Source organism: Passer montanus, unplaced genomic scaffold (assembly GCF_014805655.1).
Source record: "Passer montanus isolate IOZ18808 unplaced genomic scaffold, ASM1480565v1 scaffold139, whole genome shotgun sequence".
Taxonomy (NCBI): Eukaryota; Metazoa; Chordata; class Aves; order Passeriformes; family Passeridae; genus Passer; species Passer montanus.
The window spans coordinates 778408-795262 of record NW_024360830.1 but is presented as its reverse complement, the minus strand read 5'-3'; the positions used below and the strand labels follow the sequence as shown (position 1 = coordinate 795262).

The 16855-nt window shown below is 66.2% G+C and overlaps 2 protein-coding genes across 4 annotated transcripts in view; both read left to right on the top strand.

Annotated features, from left to right (window-relative positions):
• The first annotated feature begins 4544 nt into the window (after nucleotides 1-4544).
• MMP9 (matrix metallopeptidase 9) lies at nucleotides 4545-9117 on the top strand. The gene is made up of 13 exons (XM_039699772.1): nucleotides 4545-4817; nucleotides 5014-5252; nucleotides 5588-5736; nucleotides 5934-6062; nucleotides 6143-6316; nucleotides 6392-6565; nucleotides 6684-6857; nucleotides 7003-7158; nucleotides 7247-7523; nucleotides 7645-7784; nucleotides 7894-8044; nucleotides 8144-8247; nucleotides 8525-9117. Exons 1-13 carry the CDS (start codon nucleotides 4677-4679, stop codon nucleotides 8632-8634), a joined length of 2118 nt encoding a protein of 705 aa, XP_039555706.1. The 5' UTR covers nucleotides 4545-4676; the 3' UTR covers nucleotides 8635-9117.
• Nucleotides 9118-9846: 729 nt separating this feature from the next.
• Nucleotides 9847-16855, top strand: part of SLC12A5 (solute carrier family 12 member 5) — a 30932-nt gene continuing 23923 nt past the window's right edge. The window contains exon 1 of one of the 3 annotated variants that reach the window (XM_039699805.1): nucleotides 9847-10051. In XM_039699805.1, coding sequence (XP_039555739.1) covers nucleotides 10018-10051 — 34 coding nt within the window. In that variant the 5' untranslated portion in view covers nucleotides 9847-10017. Of the gene's footprint in view, nucleotides 10052-15996; nucleotides 16397-16855 lie in introns of those variants that run through there. The other 2 variants (XM_039699803.1, XM_039699804.1) reach the window with 2 other exon arrangements.

Below are 16855 nucleotides of genomic sequence, written 5' to 3'. Positions count from 1 at the left end.
AAGGAAGTCCTGAAGCACAAGAGCCCTGCAATGTTCGGAGCAGGCTGCTGGTGGCCGCGGTGTGAGGTGTGCCAGGTGCCAGCTGCCAGCCCCAGCCCCTGGTGAATGGAGCTCTGGGTGGGACTCTGCAGCATTCCAGTGGGACCCCAACAGACACGGGGGGTTCCCAGGCTGGGCATGGAGGGGATGTCCCAGCCCAGCACAGGGAGTGGCTGTGCCGCCCACCTGGATACCGGGCTCGGTGTGGCAGGCGGGGATTCCGTCATGTGTGCTCTGCGGCTGGGACGGGCGGTGACACGGCAGCGCTGGTTTCAGCGCCTGCAGGGCGGAGTGAGCCGCCCGGTGACAGCGACAGCGTCATCCTCACCCAGACAAGGTGCGGGAGCCGCAGCATCAGCCTGGGGACAGCGGGGCTGGCTGGCAGTGGCACTGAGGGGTAGGGGGCTGGGACACCAGGCAAGCAGCAGTGAAGGGTTGGCAAGAAGGGGATACTGAGAGGTGGGGAGTTTCCCAGGTGAGGCAAGGGGCAAGCAAGGAGCTGAGCAGGTGCCCCACAGAGCTTGGGGCAGGCAGGGAAGGGATGCAGGGCCAGGCACTGCTGGTGCTGGAGAGCTGTGGATCCGTGGCATGCAGGGTGGCTGCCGGGAAGGGTCCTGGGCCCAGCTGGAGCCTGCAGTCCCAGCCCACGCGGGGCCCAGCGCCAGGACAGCAGATACGGGAAGTGTGTCCAGGAATGTTGTTTCTGTCTGGAGCCCTTGAGCAGGAGTGATGGAGCTCCAAGCCTCTGACGCAGAGCTGCTCCCTCTGCCCGTCCTGCTCCCACACCAAGTGTCCCCATACTCTGGTCACTGCACACCATGGGCTGGTGCTGGCTATGGCAGCCAGTGCTGGGGTGTCGGTTCTGCCCCCTGGGCATGGGGTGGTGCAGAGCCCATGGGACATGCTCAGCTAGAGGCACGCAGTAATGCCCTGCCCACTGCTCAGGGTGTCTGGCTGTGCCATGGTGGCCGTGGCACTGGCTCTCCCTGCAGCTTCTGCCAGGTCCAAGTGCTCCCTCCCCTCTGCACAGGTCGTGTTCCCCCTGCGACCGGCCCTTGCTCTCCCCAGTCCAGTGCTGTCTCACCCGCACAAGATGCTGACTCTCTCCCACCCCACTTCCCCTTGCCACCACACTCCTGCTTATGCTGGGAGGGAGCCTGATGCCATCCACACGCCTGTGCCTGTCCTTTGCTCCTGTGTACCCCTGTGCCCTGACTCGGGTTTCTGGGTGTGAAGCAGTACCTCTGGCAACTGGGTGCTCCCTCACCCCTGGCTCCTCAGCTCCCCACCAGCTTTGTTGCCCTGGTGCATCTCATGTTTGTGGACCTCTCCCCTGGCTGTCTGGTGCCACACTCCCTCCCTGGCTGGCCCCCACCCTGCTTGCCTCTATGGGGGGAATTGAAGTGGGGGGGGTCTAGGGGCCCTGGCTCCATACAGTCCCCCCCAAACCTCACTGCTGACCCAACCAGCACCTCCCAGCAGGAGACCTGCAGCCTTGCAGAGGTGCCACTGTGTCCTGTCAGCCTCTGTCCTGGGCAGGGATCCAGGCAGGCACAGCCCCCTTGGAGGTCCTGGCTCAGTTTCCCACAGAGGGTCTGCCTGGGGGTGGCAGTGAGTAAGGGTGTGTGAGGGGCTGCGGTGGCTCTTCCTTCCCCTTTCGGCAGCGACGGTGGTGACCGGCAGCCTCGTGGCTCGGGCAGTGTCTGGGATGGAGGATGTCTGCCTGGGATTTTCCATCTCACTCCTTTCAGGGGCTCTGGGAGTGAAAAAGGCCATGGGCAGACCGGGCTGTGCACAGCTCCTGGGGTCTCTGCCATCCACAGCCCTCTCCTGCCTGTGGCACTGCCCTGCCACCACTGCCCTCCTCTCTTTCCCACCACCTGCAGTGGCTGCCCCAAGCCTCCCTCCACACATGCACTTTCTGAGGAGCCTGTGCCTTGACCCAGCTCCCACAGACAAGCTGATCGAGGCTGCCTTCCATGGGGCTCATGCCAGCAGTGCCGAGCCCATCCCACAGAATTCCCTGCTTGGCACAGAGGCTGCCAGCACTGCCAGACATGGGGGTTTCCCTGCTGCCCTGGCCCTGCTCCCTGACAAGCCTCCAGAGAGTCACCAGAAATTCCCCCGGGATGGTTCCAGGAGGAAGCTGGTGAGCGGGGCCATGAGTCAGTGGGAGCGGCCAGGACGGGGGCAGAGCTGTGGCTGCCAACCCCCCACCGGAGCTCCCACTGCCCAGCTCGAGGGCTTGCTGGGACTGGTGCACAGTGTGTGGGGCTTTGGCCCTCATCTCCTTCTGCCATCACTTGCTCCAAGGTCCCACTCCGCTCCCAGCCCCTCTCTGCCAGCGCTACTCTGTGCTGCTGGGCTGTGGCTCTGCCCTCAGGGTGCCACAGGCAGCACGATGCCATGTGTGCCCTGGCAGAGTGCCCAGGCTGTTGGAGCTGCAGCTTCCGCATGTGGAGGAAATGAAGGATGGGAATAGCATGGGGAAGGCCAAGGGATCTGCCACAGTGCCAGGGAGACCAGATTCAGATCTGAATTTCTGACTCTATCCCAGAGCTGGAGTCACAAGTCTCATTGTCAGGGATGCCCTGCAGGCTCATTCTCCCAGGGGTTATTTAGCATCCAGCTCTCACAACAGCTCTGTGCTGTGGGCTGAGGTCCTGGCAGGCTGGAGAGTTGGAGGATGTGGAGCAGTGCCTGCTCCCAAATGGCTCAGGAGCCACCAGCCTCGATGGGCTCTCAGGGCACCTTGGCAGAGATCCAGCTCTCACAACAGCTCTGTGCTGTGGGCTGAGGTCCTGGCAGGCTGGAGAGTGGAGGATGTGGAGCATCCTCTCAGGGCACCTTGGCAGAGGCCCTCCTCACCTCGGCTGCCAGCCAGGCAGGGAGCAGAGAGCCACTGCTCCTGCCTGCTGGGCCATCACAGTGACAAGGGGGCAGGCTGGGCCCTGTGGGAAGGGGCTGTCGGGTGACCTGGCTGCAGGGTCCCTGGGCTATGTCCCTCCATGAGGGAATGCTTGGCTGGAGGTGTTTGTCACACCGGGTGCAGGACGGTGGCTGCTTGTGAAGCAATTTCCTGTGCCAGGGAATGGGGGCTGCTCTTGCAGGGCTGTGGTGGGGGAGTGAGGCAACCCCCTGATTTCTCACCATTGCTTCCTTCCAGCTTAGCCCACACTGCCGGTGAGTTTCCTGTGCCCAGCCAGCCGTGGCCCTGGGAGGCAGCCCACCAGCACAGGGCATCTGGCAGGTGATGCTGCCCAGGGATGAGCCCTCACTTGGGCATGGGGGGTTGTCTCCAAGGGCACAGGGAGCACAGCCCTGACCTCTCACTGTCCCCAGCTGTGCTGGGTGCCAGCATAACCTGCTTGTCCTTTGGCTGGGCCAGGAGCTGTTGGTTTGGCTCAGCCAGAGCTGGGGGACACTGGGAGGGGACAGCTGCTGAGACCCAGTTTGGCACTGTCGGGAGCTGGGAAGACAGGCACCAACAGCAATGGGGTGAACAGGAGGGTCCTCCTGGTGAAGCCAGCTGAGTTCATGGGGCTGAGCTTCCTTGGGCTCACGGGGTTTGTGAGGGCTGGGGCAGGGGAGCAGCTCTGGGACCTGTGTCTCAGCAGGGCTGCACCAGTGCTCCCTCCCCCCCGCTGACGCTGCGCCTTCTCCTCTGCCATCTGTTTTCTCCTCGCTCCTCATCCCTGTTTGCTTTCCCCTTCACTGCTCTCGTTCCCACAAGCGTCGGCACTTTGGGAGAAGCAGGAAAACACCATCCCATGGCAAGGTCTGTGCTGTGCTGGGTGGGAACCTGAGTCAGCAGCACCCTGCAGAGCAGGGCAGCAAGGATAGGGCACCCCTAATATCCCAGGGCCCCAGGTGGAGCATTCCTGTGCCCCGAGCTGCTCCTGGGCAGGCACTGCCTCTGGTACGAGGGAGCTCTGCCATTCAGCTGCTGGCATTTGGGCTTGGAGTCATGGGGTGAGGAGCCATGGGCAACTCCAATGCTGGAAATGAAACACTCTGACCCACTGGGGTGATGCAGCTGTGGTGGGGAAGGATGTAGAGTCCTGGTGAGGGTGCAAGCTCCCAAACCCCAGGCAGGTGGGCTCCAGGTGCTGGGGCTCAGGTGGGGGTTCCACTGCTACCTTCCCCCCATGCCCACCCACGTCCTTGCGGGTCTGGGTCCAGCACCACCAGTCCTTGGCCAGCCACGCTCAGTGTCAGCCTGTGTGATGACACAGCCACAGGTCCTGAGCACCTGGCTGGCCTCCAGTGATGCCCTGCTGTCCCCACAGCTACCATGGCCTGGGGGCCAGCAGGGCAGTGCCTGTGCAGGGCAGCCCCAGGGTGGCACTGGGTGCTGTGCTGTGGCCCGGTGCAGCCGCCCAGCCACTCCTTCCTGTCCTCCGCGCGTGGCTGCGGAACGCAGCGTGTTTAGTAAACAAGGTGATGAAACAGTTAAGGCAGAGATGGAGTGTGCGTTTCGTCACCGTGGGAAGGGAGAAGGGAGCGTGAGTCGGCGCTGAGGGGTCTGAGGGTGACTCACTGCCCTCCCACCCCATAAATAGACGCGGGTAGCCCGGCGGCACCCAGAGCAGAGAGCGGGGACCAGCAGAGCCACATCCCTCCTGTCACCGCGAGCCATGGCCCTCCTCCTGGCCCCGCTTGTCGCCGGGCTGCTGGCCCTCTCCTGCTACGCGGCCCCTCTCCAGGGCAAGCCGCAGGCGGTTGTCACCTTCCCGGGGGACCTGATCAGCACCCTGCCGGATCTGCAGCTGGCAGAGGTGAGGGGAGCACGGCCCCGTGCTGCCCTCCTGGCACCCAAGGGGGCACGCAGGCTGACAGTGAGGGGCTGCAGGCACGGCTTGAGAGCTGTCAGTCTCCTTGAGCTCAGGGAGGCACCCAGGCTGGGATGGGTGCCCGGGGCTGCTGGAGCCCCCTCCCGCCTCGCTCACCCCTCTGGCTGCCTTTCCTCCACAGCGCTACCTGCAGAGGTTCGGCTACACCACGGAGGCAGAGGCTAAGATTGGTGGCAGGCACGTGTCCCTGGGCAAGGCACTGCTCAAGATGCAGAAGCAGCTGGGCCTGGAGGAGACGGGGGAGCTGGATGCTGCCACACTGGAGGCCATGCGAGCCCCCCGCTGCGGCGTCCCTGACGTGGGAACCTTCCTTACCTTTGAGGGGGACCTCAAGTGGGACCACACGGACCTGACCTACCGGTGAGTGTGCTCTGGAGCCCTTGTGTCCTGTCACCAGGGTGATGGTCCCAGGAGAATGGAGAGCCTGAGGGAGCAGGAGGCTGGCAGCCTCTGCTCAGCCCTTCTCTGGGCTTGGTGCTGCCTGTACAGCTGGGTCCCAGTGCTGCCTGGGCCAAGCCAGGACAGCAGCAGCATCTGCTCCCCAATGCCCAGAAGGGCACCTGAGCCCTGGGTGAGGCCAGAGTGGTGATTTCTATCACCTCTGGAGGTGGGGGTCTGCTCCTTCCCAGAACAGGGTCACTCCTGCATGAGGAGGGGAGCTGGCAGCACTGACCCTCTCTCTGCCTCCCTGGCAGGGTGATAAACTACTCCCCCGACCTGGACCGTGCCGTGATCGATGACGCCTTCAGACGGGCGTTCCAAGTGTGGAGCGACGTGACCCCTCTCACCTTCACCCAGATATACAGTGGCGAGGCAGACATCATGATCATGTTTGGCAGCCAAGGTGATGTCCTTTGAGCAGGCAGGGAGCGAGGAGGGGCCTGGTGACGCACCCTGCCTGTGACATCCTTACCCCGTGCCTCCTTGCGTTGTGCTCAGAGTCACCTTGCCCCCACACGTGCAGGGCTTGCGTGTCTGTGTGCGTGCTGGGGACGTGAGGGCTCCTCTGGCAGGTCCAGCTGAGGGTGCTTTTCCCTGCAGAGCATGGGGATGGGTACCCCTTCGACGGCAAGGATGGGCTCCTGGCCCACGCCTTTCCCCCAGGCCAGGGCATCCAGGGTGATGCCCACTTTGACGACGATGAGTTCTGGACACTGGGAACTGGCTTAGGTAAGGGCAGGGTGTGATGGATTAGGGGGTCCAATGGTGCCAACTGCAGCCACAGCATTGAGCTGCCCCTCTCTGAGCAGTGGTGAAGACCCGCCACGGGAATGCCAATGGAGCTGAATGCCACTTCCCCTTCATCTTCGAGGGCCACTCCTACTCCCGGTGCACCACGGAGGGGCGCAAGGATGGGCTGCCCTGGTGTGCCACCACCCCCAACTACGACCGGGATAAGAAATATGGCTTCTGCCCCAGCGAGCGTGAGTAGTGACAACCACAACCCCTGCCCAGCCCCACCGTGCCTGGGGCCCTCCTCACTCTCCCTCACCCCACAGTCCTCTACACCAATGGTGGCAACAGCGATGGAGCCCCCTGTGTCTTCCCCTTCGTCTTCGAGGGCACCTCCTACGACGCCTGTACCACAGACGGGCGCTCCGACGGCTACCGCTGGTGTGCCACCACCTCCAGCTTCGACCAGGACAAGAAATACGGCTTCTGCCCCAACCGAGGTGCCAGCAGGGAGGGGGGCATGCGAGGGAGGGGGCACATGAGGGATCTCAGCGTTGTGCTGGGTTCTGGCTGGTGCAGCCAGGGGCCAGGCACAGCCTCACTGACACTTTGCTGCAGACACGGCGGTGATCGGCGGCAACTCCCAGGGGGACCCGTGCGTCTTTCCCTTCACCTTCCTGGGACAGTCCTACAGCTCCTGCACCAGCCAGGGCCGGCAGGATGGCAAGCTCTGGTGTGCCACCACCAGCAACTATGACACCGACAAGAAGTGGGGCTTCTGCCCTGACAGAGGTACTGCTCCCTCTGCCTGTGCTCGCCTTTGTGCCTCCCAGACCCATGCCATATTGTCACACTTCTGGTGGGGACCACAGTCTCTGGATGGTGTGTCCTGCCCTGTTGTGACCCACCAGGCACTTAGGCCAGTGCTTTCTCCCAGGTTACAGCATCTTCCTGGTGGCTGCCCATGAGTTTGGACACTCACTGGGTCTGGACCACTCCAGTGTGCGTGAGGCACTGATGTACCCTATGTACAGTTACATCCAGGACTTCCAGCTGCACCCCGATGATGTCCAGGGCATCCAGTACCTCTACGGTGAGCAGCTGCACTGCAGCTGGGTGCGTTGGGTGTCCTGCAGCACCAAGCTGATTCCAGCCTCATGCCCTCCCCTGTATTCACTCAGGTCGTGGCTCTGGCCCTAAGCCCACTGCACCTGCACCTGCTCCCACTGAGGAACCCCAGCCCCTGCCCACGGAGGAGCCCCAGCCCCTGCCCACAGAGGAGACCCAGCCCATGCCCACAGAGGCTGGCAGCACCTCCACCACTGAGGAGGAGGAGGAGGAGACGCCGGAACCCACAGCTGTACCCATTCCTGTGGACCCCAGCCGGGATGCCTGCATGGAGAAGAACTTTGATGCTATCACAGAGATCAATGGGGAGCTGTACTTCTTCAAGGATGGGTGAGTGGCAGCATCTGGCACCTCCTGCCCTGGTGAGGTGGGATGTGGGGGAACACAGGGATGTGAGGGACATGGACTGTGGGAGACTGAGGTGATCAGGACAGCTCATCTTCCCCATCAGGAAATACTGGACCTACTCATCTTTCTGGAAATCGGGCATCCAGGGTGCCTTCTCTGTTGCTGATACCTGGCCTGGCCTCCCAGACACCATCGATGCTGTTTTCCAGGATTTGCTCACCAAGAGGGTCTTCTTCTTCGCTGGTGAGCTCTGCCCCCGGTGCCCTCGCCCAGTCCCACGGGCAGTGGGAGGAGCCTGGTGAAGCCTGGGAGCCCTCAGGGCCGTCTGACACCCCACTATCTCCCACTGCAGGTCGGCAGTTCTGGGTGTTTTCTGGGAAGAGTGCGCTGGGCCCCCGGGGGATCGAGAAGTTGGGTATAGGGAAGGAAGCCGGCCGCCTCTCGGGGGCCCTGCAGCGGGGCCGCGGCAAAGTGCTGCTCTTCAGCGGGGAGAGCTACTGGAGGTGAGCAGCACTGGAGAGCAGCAGCGCCCGCCTGAGCCCCGGCCAGGGGCTGCGAGGGGGGCTCCCAGCAGCCCTGAGCACGGCTCTGCTCTCCCACAGGCTGGACGTGAAGGTTCAGAGGGTGGACAAGGGCTACCCCCGTGCCACCGATGATGTCTTCACCGGCGTCCCCCTTGATGCACGCAATGTGTTCCTCTACCAAGGTGAGTGGAACCTGGTGGGTGGCTGCTGTGGGTTCAGGCCCGGGCTACCTGAGCTTCTCATGGCATTGCTCCGGTTCCTGGCTCGGGATGCTCGGGTGTGGGGGTCCCAGGACAGGGGGGCCATCAGCCCTGGTGGGTCCTTGTGGTGGAGCTGGCAGGGTGCCAGCAAGGTGCAGGGTGCCATGTGCCTGTGCTGCTTGGGCAGCAGCCAGGATGGGTCTTTGTATGGCCAAACTCCTGCTGAACCTCCATTCCCTCCACCCCCCTCCTTGCCCAGGCAAGTACCACTTCTGCCGGGGCAGCTTCTACTGGAGGATGACACCGCGCTACCAGGTGGACAGGGTGGGCTACGTCAAGTATGACATCCTGCAGTGTCCCCAGAACTGAAGGCCTGACCAGCCACCGGCTCTGCCAGTGCTGCTCCCTGCCCACTGCTCCCAACCTGCGAGCTCCTGTCTCATGGGCTGACCCCTGGGAGCCTTGTGGCCGTGGGTAGCCCCAGACGAGATCACCATCTTCCTGGAAGAAAGGGGGGCAGGGGGTCCTCACCTCCTGGGAGCTGCCCAGCCTTGGAGAGCCCCAGCTGGGAGAAAGACTCTTGCCACAGCTGGCATTGTGCCACCCCTGCCACTGCCAGCTCCACTGCACAGAGGCGTTTTTCTGGTGCAAACCGCACATGGATTCAAGACAAATTTGTCTTTTTCCTGAGCCAGCGATGCCAGGTCAGGCTGAGCCCCACTGGGAGCTGGCGCCTGGGGTCACACCAGGGTGGGACACAGGGTTTTGCCTACTCCTGCCCACTGCCCACTCTGCCAACCACCCCCTCTGCCAATTGCCTGCCCATTTGTAATAAAGACAATTCTTTGGACACAGCCTCGAGTGCTCTATCAGCTGTTGGTTTGGAGAACTCCCATGTGCTGGGAGCATCATCCTCCCCCACAGTGCCCCGAGGGTGCCAGCACCAGTGGGCAGGGGGCACTGTGGGGGGGCTGCCACCACATCCCCCTTTGCTAAGGACTCTGGATCCCGCAGGGACACTGGGTACAACGGAGAATGATGTCCCTCGGTCCCAACCTTGTCCACCACCAGCCCTACGCCAGGGGCGGCATCCCCGCCCCGACTCGCCCGACCTCCCAAGCCCTGGCTCCGCACAATCCTCCACCCACTGCCCTCCCCTGCGCTCCACCTTTGCACCGAGACGAGGAGCGGGCTGTTGTCTCCGCCTGTGACCGGAGTCCCCACTGCCGCCGAGACCCCGCCGCGGGCCGGCCCCGCAGATCCCCCGGGCCCGTTCTGTCCCTGCGTGGCCGCAGAGCGCGGCGGCAGTGCCAGGACCGGGACCGTGCCCGAGGGTGCCCGGGCCCGCGGCAGGGTGGGGCAGCCGCAACTCCGGGGCTGTAATTAGCTGTAATTAGCGGCCGCGGCTCCGGACAGGGCGGGGGCAGAGCGCGGCCCCTTCCCGTCCCGTTGGGGCACGGTCCCAGCACCCCCAGTTCGGCGGCGGCTGTGGGACCGAACGGGCGGGGCGGGGCGGTCCGGTCCCATCGAGTCGAGTCGAGCCGGGCCGAGCGGGGCCGAAGCGAGGCGAGCGGAGCGGGGCCGAGCCGAGCCGAGCCGAGCCGAGCCGATCCGCTCGGACTGGAGCCAGCCCTGCGGCCGCGGGGGCGGCGCGGCGGGCGGTGCCGCGGGCACTAGGACCCCGGTCAGCGCCCGCCGGGGCCGCGCTCAGCGACCGCCGGGGCCGGAGCCACTTGTGGCGACGACGGGGCCATGAGCGGGCGCTTCACCGTCACCGGCGGCGGGGGTGAGCGCCGGGGGCAAGGGGGGCCCGGGGAGGCTCCGGAGGCGGGACACGCTCCGCGACGAGGATCCGCGGGGCAGGACAGGGTCCGCGGGGAGGGTCCGCAGGAGGGTCCGCGAGGAGGGCCGGGCCGTCGGGACACCCTGGGGGGTGCGGAGCTGCGGTCGGTCTGTCCCCTCGGAGGCAGTGCAGACCCCCGGAGCAGGGATGGGACGGAGCTGCGGGGTCCGGGAGATGGGAGGTGCAGAGCAGGGAGTAGGGCTCAGCCGCCCGCCCGGGCAGGACCCCTCGTCTCAGACTCTTCCCCGCGGCCACCTCCGCTCCTCAGGGAGCTCCCCTGCCCTGTCCCCGTACCGGGGCTGTTGGAGCGGGGCCCTGCTGCCGCCGGACCGGCAGGGGGATGGAGCGGGGTTACGGCTGTGGGTCGGCTGTGGGTGCGGGGTCACATACTGCTCCCCTGGGAGCCATGGTGGAGGGTGGCTGCTGCCCAGCCGGGAGAGGGCAAGCTGTGGCCAGCCCTCAGATGCAGCAGTGCCCACCGGGCTGCCATGGGCACGGGCGCTGGAGCCGGCAGCCATGGCCTCGAGGTGCCCAGGGGACATGGCGGTGGGGCTTTGCTGTCACCGGAGCCGTATCGATCCCAGAAAAGTGGCCGACGGCAGCACTGGGGCTGTGCTGCTGGAGCTGTGACCTTGCACCCTCGGCGAAGGGCGCGGGTGGGAGGCGCGAGCAGCCGGACAGACACCACGACACCCGGGCTGGGCTGTGCCTCTGCCAGTGGGCTCTGGCCTTTGGGGCCCTGTCTAGGATCACACTGCCGTGGGTGATGTAGGGCTGTGTCCAGTGGCAAGGGGATGCAGGGCCACTTGTCACTTTCTGGCAGCTGGGCCAGCTGGGCCTGGCCTGTGGGCTGTGCTGGGGTGGAGCGGACTGTGATGAGCCAGGGCTGTGGCTGAATTCTGGGGCCCTCCAGGAACAGCTCCTGGTTTGGCAGTCAGTCTGCTGGTGGGGGGCTGTGGGGAGCCAGGGTGGGCATGCCAAGTGGGAGCAGGGGACACATCCTTCTGGCTGAGCTGTGACCTTGTGCCCTCCCAGAGGACAGCCAGTGGCTGGTCCTGCTGGAGGTGCCCTGTTTTGTGGGGTGGTCACGGCCATGGCAGGGTGCCTCCTTAGGGCTTGGCAGCGTTCAGGGATTCCTCACATCCCACATTTCTCCACAGTTCTGGGACCACGGATGCTGCCTCCTGAGGGAGGGATGGGAGGGGAGCATGGGGCTGGTTGCAGGACTGGCAGGGGCTGCGATGGCCGGCGGGAGCTCTGGACAGCAGTGTCCAGGGGGCACTCGGCCCTGGGCGAACGCTCGGTGTTACCTGACCCCATGTCAGTGTCACGCGTGGGGGGACAGAGTGACGGAGATCCCGGGGGTCTCGGGGCGGCGCGGGAGCGGAGGCTGCAGCCGGCCGTGCCGCCAGTGCCGGGGCGGCGCGGGGACCCCCGGCCAGCCGGAGGGCCCCTGCTCCTCAGGGCGCCTTGTGGCTCCCGGGGCCGCCCTTGGGGAAGGCCCTGCCCTGGAGCGACCCCAGGCGGGTGGTGCTGAGGAGGGATCTCGGTCCCCGGGAAGGGGCGGCGGCCGCAAGGGACCGCCCGGTGCCGGGCGGGGCAGGGTACGGACCCGGTGCCGCCGCGGGGCCTCGGGGCCGGGGGCAGGCCACCGCAGGAGTCGGGCCTGATCCCGGGCTTGGCCGGGAAACGGGATCCGCGCGGGTGGCCCGCCCCGCGGGCTGCGCCTGGGGCGGCTGCCCCGTGCCCGGTGCGCTCCCCGTGCGGCAGCCGCCCTGGCCCGAGCGGGCACCGGATCGTCCCCGCCGCGCGGCCCCGCTGTGTCCCGAGCGGTCGGGCTCGGCGGCAGTAGCCATGGCAACCAAGCTGTTAAGGAGCCTCTCGTTGCCATGGAAACTGGTCCCGGTGTCACCCTTGCCGTGGCTCTCGGTGCCGAGGGGTTCCGCAGCTCTCCCGGCCCCCCTGAGGGCTCTGGGCTCATGGGGCTGTGCGCCCTGGAGCGGGCTCTGTGGGAGGGGAGGCCCTGAGGGGGGCTTGGCTGGAGTAGGGACCCCTCCGGGACACACTGGAGGGACAGGGGCACTCGGGACACCGTGCACAGAGGGGTACCCGTGAGGCACGGGCTGCTAAGGAGGCTCCCCCAGCCCTCCCATCTCCTCCAGTCCCCTCGCTGACACTCAGGTCAGGTTTGTGGCAGTCTGGATGCCCTCGAGGTGTCATTAGATGAGCCAAGGGTGTGCAGCAGTTAGAGGCCGATAATGTGGGGGTGGGATGCTGCCAGGGGGCTGCAGCAGCCACAGCCCCATCAGTACCTTCCCAAGGAGTCTCCATGCCACTGAACACACCACAGGTGTTTCAGTGGGGTGTCAAGGGTGGAGCTCCCTGCACAGGCTGTGGGGCTGTGCCTAGGGTGTGCAGCAGTTAGAGGCCGATGATGTGGGGGTGGGATGCTGCCAGGGGGCTGCAGCAGCCACAGCCCCATCAGTACCTTCCCAAGGAGTCTCCATGCCACTGAACACACCACAGGTGTTTCAGTGGGGTGCAGAGGGTGGGGCTCCTTGCACAGGCTGTGGGGCTGTGCCGTGTGGGGCACAGGACACTTCAGTGCCTCCTCAGCTGATCCTGCACCCAAACCCTTCTGGCAGCGGCTGGCAAGAGGCCATGCAGCTGCTCCTCGGCCATCGCTGGGCCCTCTGGCCCTGGCTCAGCAGTGGCTGCCTGGGATCCCCAGGGTACTGCAACTGGCACAGGGCTGCTTGGGGGCTCCTCAGCTGCGTCGCCAGGAGCGGGGCCTGGTGGGAGGAGGCTGCTTCTGCTGCTGATCCCTGTGCCAGGCTGCCCGGCCGCCCGCTGCCGTGGCCCTGCTGCTGGCAAGACATCTGGGCAAGGGCAGCTGGGGACGCTGCGCCAGCTGCGCGCTGTGCTGGGCTCGTGTGACGCAGGAGCTCACAGCCCTGCCCCACGGCCTCTGCCAGCCCTGCCCCACGGCCTCTGCCAGCCCTGCCCCATGGTCTCTACCAGCCCTGCCCCACGGCCTCTGCCAGCCCTGCCCCACGGCCTCTGCCAGCCCTGCCCCACAGCTTCTGCCAGCCCTGTCCCACGGCTTCTGCCAGCCCTCTCCCACTGCCGCCCTTCTGCTCCCAGCCTCAGGCAGCTGCAGTGCCTCCCGTGGCTCCCCACCCAGCCCCACGGGATGCTGCACCCCCCTCCGTGTCCTGTCCTGCTGCTGCAGCTGGTGTCAAGTCCCAGCTGGTGCCCGTGTCAGCTCTGGGCGCTGCTTTTGCCCCATGCTGGTGGCAGGGCCCTGACCTGTCTGGATGGAGATGAACAAGAGCACTCCATCCTGCCAAGGTGCTGCAGGACGTGCTGCCCCTGAGCTCCTGGGGCTGTCAGGACAGCGTGGTGAGGGCACACTGTGATGCAAACCCACTGCTACGATATTTGGCTGGCATCTCTGTCCTGCTGCACCTCCATCATCTTGGGGTCTCTCCGGCACCACCTCTTCTTTTCCCTGGGAGCTGCTTGTCCTCGTGCCTCAAGCCCTCAGTGTGGGGTGTCCCATCCTGGTGGGATGTGGACGGGCAGGCTGTTGACAGTGCCCAGGGATCACAGCAGCCAGTGCAATGTGCTGACCAGCATCTCCACAGCACAGCCGCCCTCACTGCCCGTGTGGCACGCTGCCAGGCTGCCCGCTCCCTGCCCTCAGGAGGTTTCCCAGTGACTCCAGCACGTGTCTCGCTCCTGGGAGGTTTGACCGCTGCTGGTAATAGGACAGGCAAGGGCTGTGTGGCCAGCAGCCAGGATTTCAGCCCTAGGAATGTCTGTGAGAATGATTCCCCCCACCCAGGCTCTGTGCAGAGGGGTCTGGGACATTCTCAGGAGTCTCTGCAGGGGTACAGGACACTTTGCAGGGATGCTTCTTGGCTTGGTGGCTCTCCGTCGTCATTCCTGGGCAGCCTCTTGCCGTTAAGTGGGGCACTGATGCTCTGCCTGGCCTGGTGCCAGGATCCTGCCTGCCACTCCGACTCAGGGGCCACTTGCAGTTGATCCCCCACCCCATGGCCAGGGAAAAGCGTTGGTCTTCCTCTTTCCCCATGCCCTTGTGCTGCCTGCAGCACGACTGTAAGCAATGCAATGCATGGATGATGCCCAAACCATGCCAGACCTCTCTCCCTTGCACACACTGCACCACATACCCCAGTCAGGGGCATTTTGGCCAGGGTTAAGGCCAGTGCTCTGCTGGGGGACCAAGCCCCCTCGGTCTCCTCTGCCTCAGAGACACTCTCAGTTGTCCCCACATGCTGGCGGGACCCTGCGCACAGGATAAGCCAATGCAGTCTTGATAGCGTAGCCCCCTCTGCTGCCGTCAAATCCCAACCCCTGAAATGGAGCCATAATCCAGGGATTAGGGGATTAGTGGTCTTTCACGTGCTCCCTCCCCCGCATCTGTTTTAGTAGGAAAATCCCTCTTGTGCCGAGCCCACGCGCTGTGGCCTCCTGCAAAAAACCACCCTCTGCTGCTTGGCGCTCACCATGGCTGGCTGGACCCTGGCCTGCTGCCCTTCTGGCCAGCCACAGCCCCCTTGCAGGGGTTGGGCGTGCCCTCTGATCCCCAGGCAAACATGGGATGGTGTTTTTGTCCACTACATCCTGTCTGCAGCCCCTTCCTTCCAGTCCCAGCCCTTGGGAGTGGGCCAGCCCCTTGCTCCAGCGCTGGCTGCTGCTCAGGGCTGAGGGGTGCAGGTGTGAGGGGTTGGTGCTGCTGCAGCTGCACAGGGGCAGCCCCATGTGGTGACTGCCAGACTCCTGGGCAGGGGGGGTGCCCACCCTGAGATGCCCACCCTGAACTGCCCATCCTCCCTGCAGCCCTCCTGTGCTGCTTGCCATGGAGCTGGGGCTGTGCTGCTGCAGCTCCCCAGGGATGCCAGCTCCTGGGGTCCAGCTGCAGCCCTAGGGCAGGGATCCGTGCTGCCTGCCGGGCTGGGGCGAGGGGTCTGAGCCTCTCTCCTGGCCGCGAGGTCAGGCTGGGGAGCATCCGCGCTGCGGAGCAGCTGGCTCCGCACCAGGAGAAAGTAAACAATTAATTACAGCCGTCAAGAAGTAACGGAGGCCAGCGGGCTGTCATGATCTCAGCCTGTGCTGGAGGAGATGCCGGGAGCTGCAGCCAGCTCTGGTTGGGGGATCCTCCCGGATTGAGTGCATGAGAGAACAGGGGGCTTCAAGCAGCCTTGCAGAGTCCCTCTACAACTCGAGAGTGGCCTGTGCCCCTGGCCCTGTGGGTGACAGCTGCAAGAGCTGGGGCCTCTATAGACGGCATGGGGCCTGGGGATTTTGGCCCCATTGCAACCAGGTCTGAGAAGGTTGCTATGGGTGTGATCTTGGCCCCCTGGTCACCAGGGAAGGTGACATCAAGCTTGCTCCCCTCTGCAGGCAGCGTTCCCTGCGCTGCAGGTCAGCTGGGCAGAGCGGGGTCAATCACCTCTGCTGTCCCCCCAGCCCCACTGTGGGGTGGTCTGGACGTCCCCCCGCTTCCCCGGGTGCCCTGGGCCGTCCTGCTACCGGGGCAGGGGTCTCCATCCAGGGCCGAGGCCCTGATGCCCGCAGAGGGGTCCCCTGCATGACGTGGTGCTGCCCACCCGGGAGCCGCCCGTCGCGGGGCAGGGGCTGCGCGATCCCGGGCCCCAGCCGCCTCTGCCGTGTCGGCCCCGCAGGCAGAGGTTCTGCCCCGCTGTGCACCCCGAGCGTGCTCCAGGTCCCGAGGGGTCCGGTGCGGGAGCTGCTGCGGGGTGCGGGGGCTGGCGGCGGATGCGGGGCCGGTGCCGGTGCGGGGTGCGGGGGCTGGAGGCGGGGTTCGGGGCCGGGCCGGGTGCAGGGTCGGTGCGGTTGCGGGGCCGTCCCGTCCCGTCCCGCCCGCACCAGCCGGGCCCGCAGCGCTGCCCTAGTTCCCCCCCACGCCTGGCGCAGCCGGGAGGCGGCCCCGCTCCGCTCGCTCCTCTTTGTGCCCCCCCGCGCCGCCGCGCCCCCCCCTCCCCGCCGCGGCGGGGGCAATGCCTCCCGCATACGTGATGAAGCGGGCGGCCGGGCTGGGCTCCGCCGGCAGCAGCCGTGAGCCGTGAGCCCGGGCGCCTCCGCACTGCAGCCCCCTCCCACCGGCGCGGGGGGCGGCGCGGGGACGCGGCTGCTGCGGAGCGAGAGCTCCAGCTCCGGCGGCAGCGAGCGGCCGCGGCACCGGCGCCATGCTGAACAACCTGACCGACTGCGAGGACGGCGACGGCGGCGCCAGCCAAGGTGAGGCACCGGCATTGGCACCGACGAGCGGGACAGCGGGACAGCCCGAGGCGGCCGCCCCCGCCGGGCCGGGGACGGCGCCGGCGCGGGGCAGAAGCGGCGCGGAGCCGGGGGCAGCGGGGGCTGAGGGTCCGGCGCCTCCGCGCAGCCCCGGCCGCGCTCCCGCCGCTGCGGCAGCCCCGGGAAGCGGCGGTGCGGCCGAGCCGTGCGGGGCTCACCGAGGAGCCTCCTCCCGGGCGGGGGCTGCTTGCTGTGCTCCGAGCGACCCTGTGGGGCTGGCCCCGCCGCTTCCCGGACAGCCCTCGCCAGTCGCCGCACCAGTCCCGCTCCCGCCCGCCCGGGATCCCCGCAAGGCTCCCCGCACCTAACTGCCGGCCCCCCACCCCTGCCTCCCGCATCCCCGCTGCAGCCCCCCCAGCCCTCCCTGCTGCCGCCCCCCACCTCCGGCTGCCGCCCCCC

Bases quoted from the DNA above. Each gene is read 5' to 3' on its own strand.
- MMP9 (XM_039699772.1), top strand. From the start codon at position 4,677: ATGGCCCTCCTCCTGGCCCCGCTTGTCGCCGGGCTGCTGGCCCTCTCC. The intron at 5,253-5,587 runs GTGAGTGTGCTC...CCTCCCTGGCAG, and splicing joins CACACGGACCTGACCTACCG to GGTGATAAACTACTCCCCCG. The intron at 5,737-5,933 runs GTGATGTCCTTT...TTTTCCCTGCAG, and splicing joins GATCATGTTTGGCAGCCAAG to AGCATGGGGATGGGTACCCC.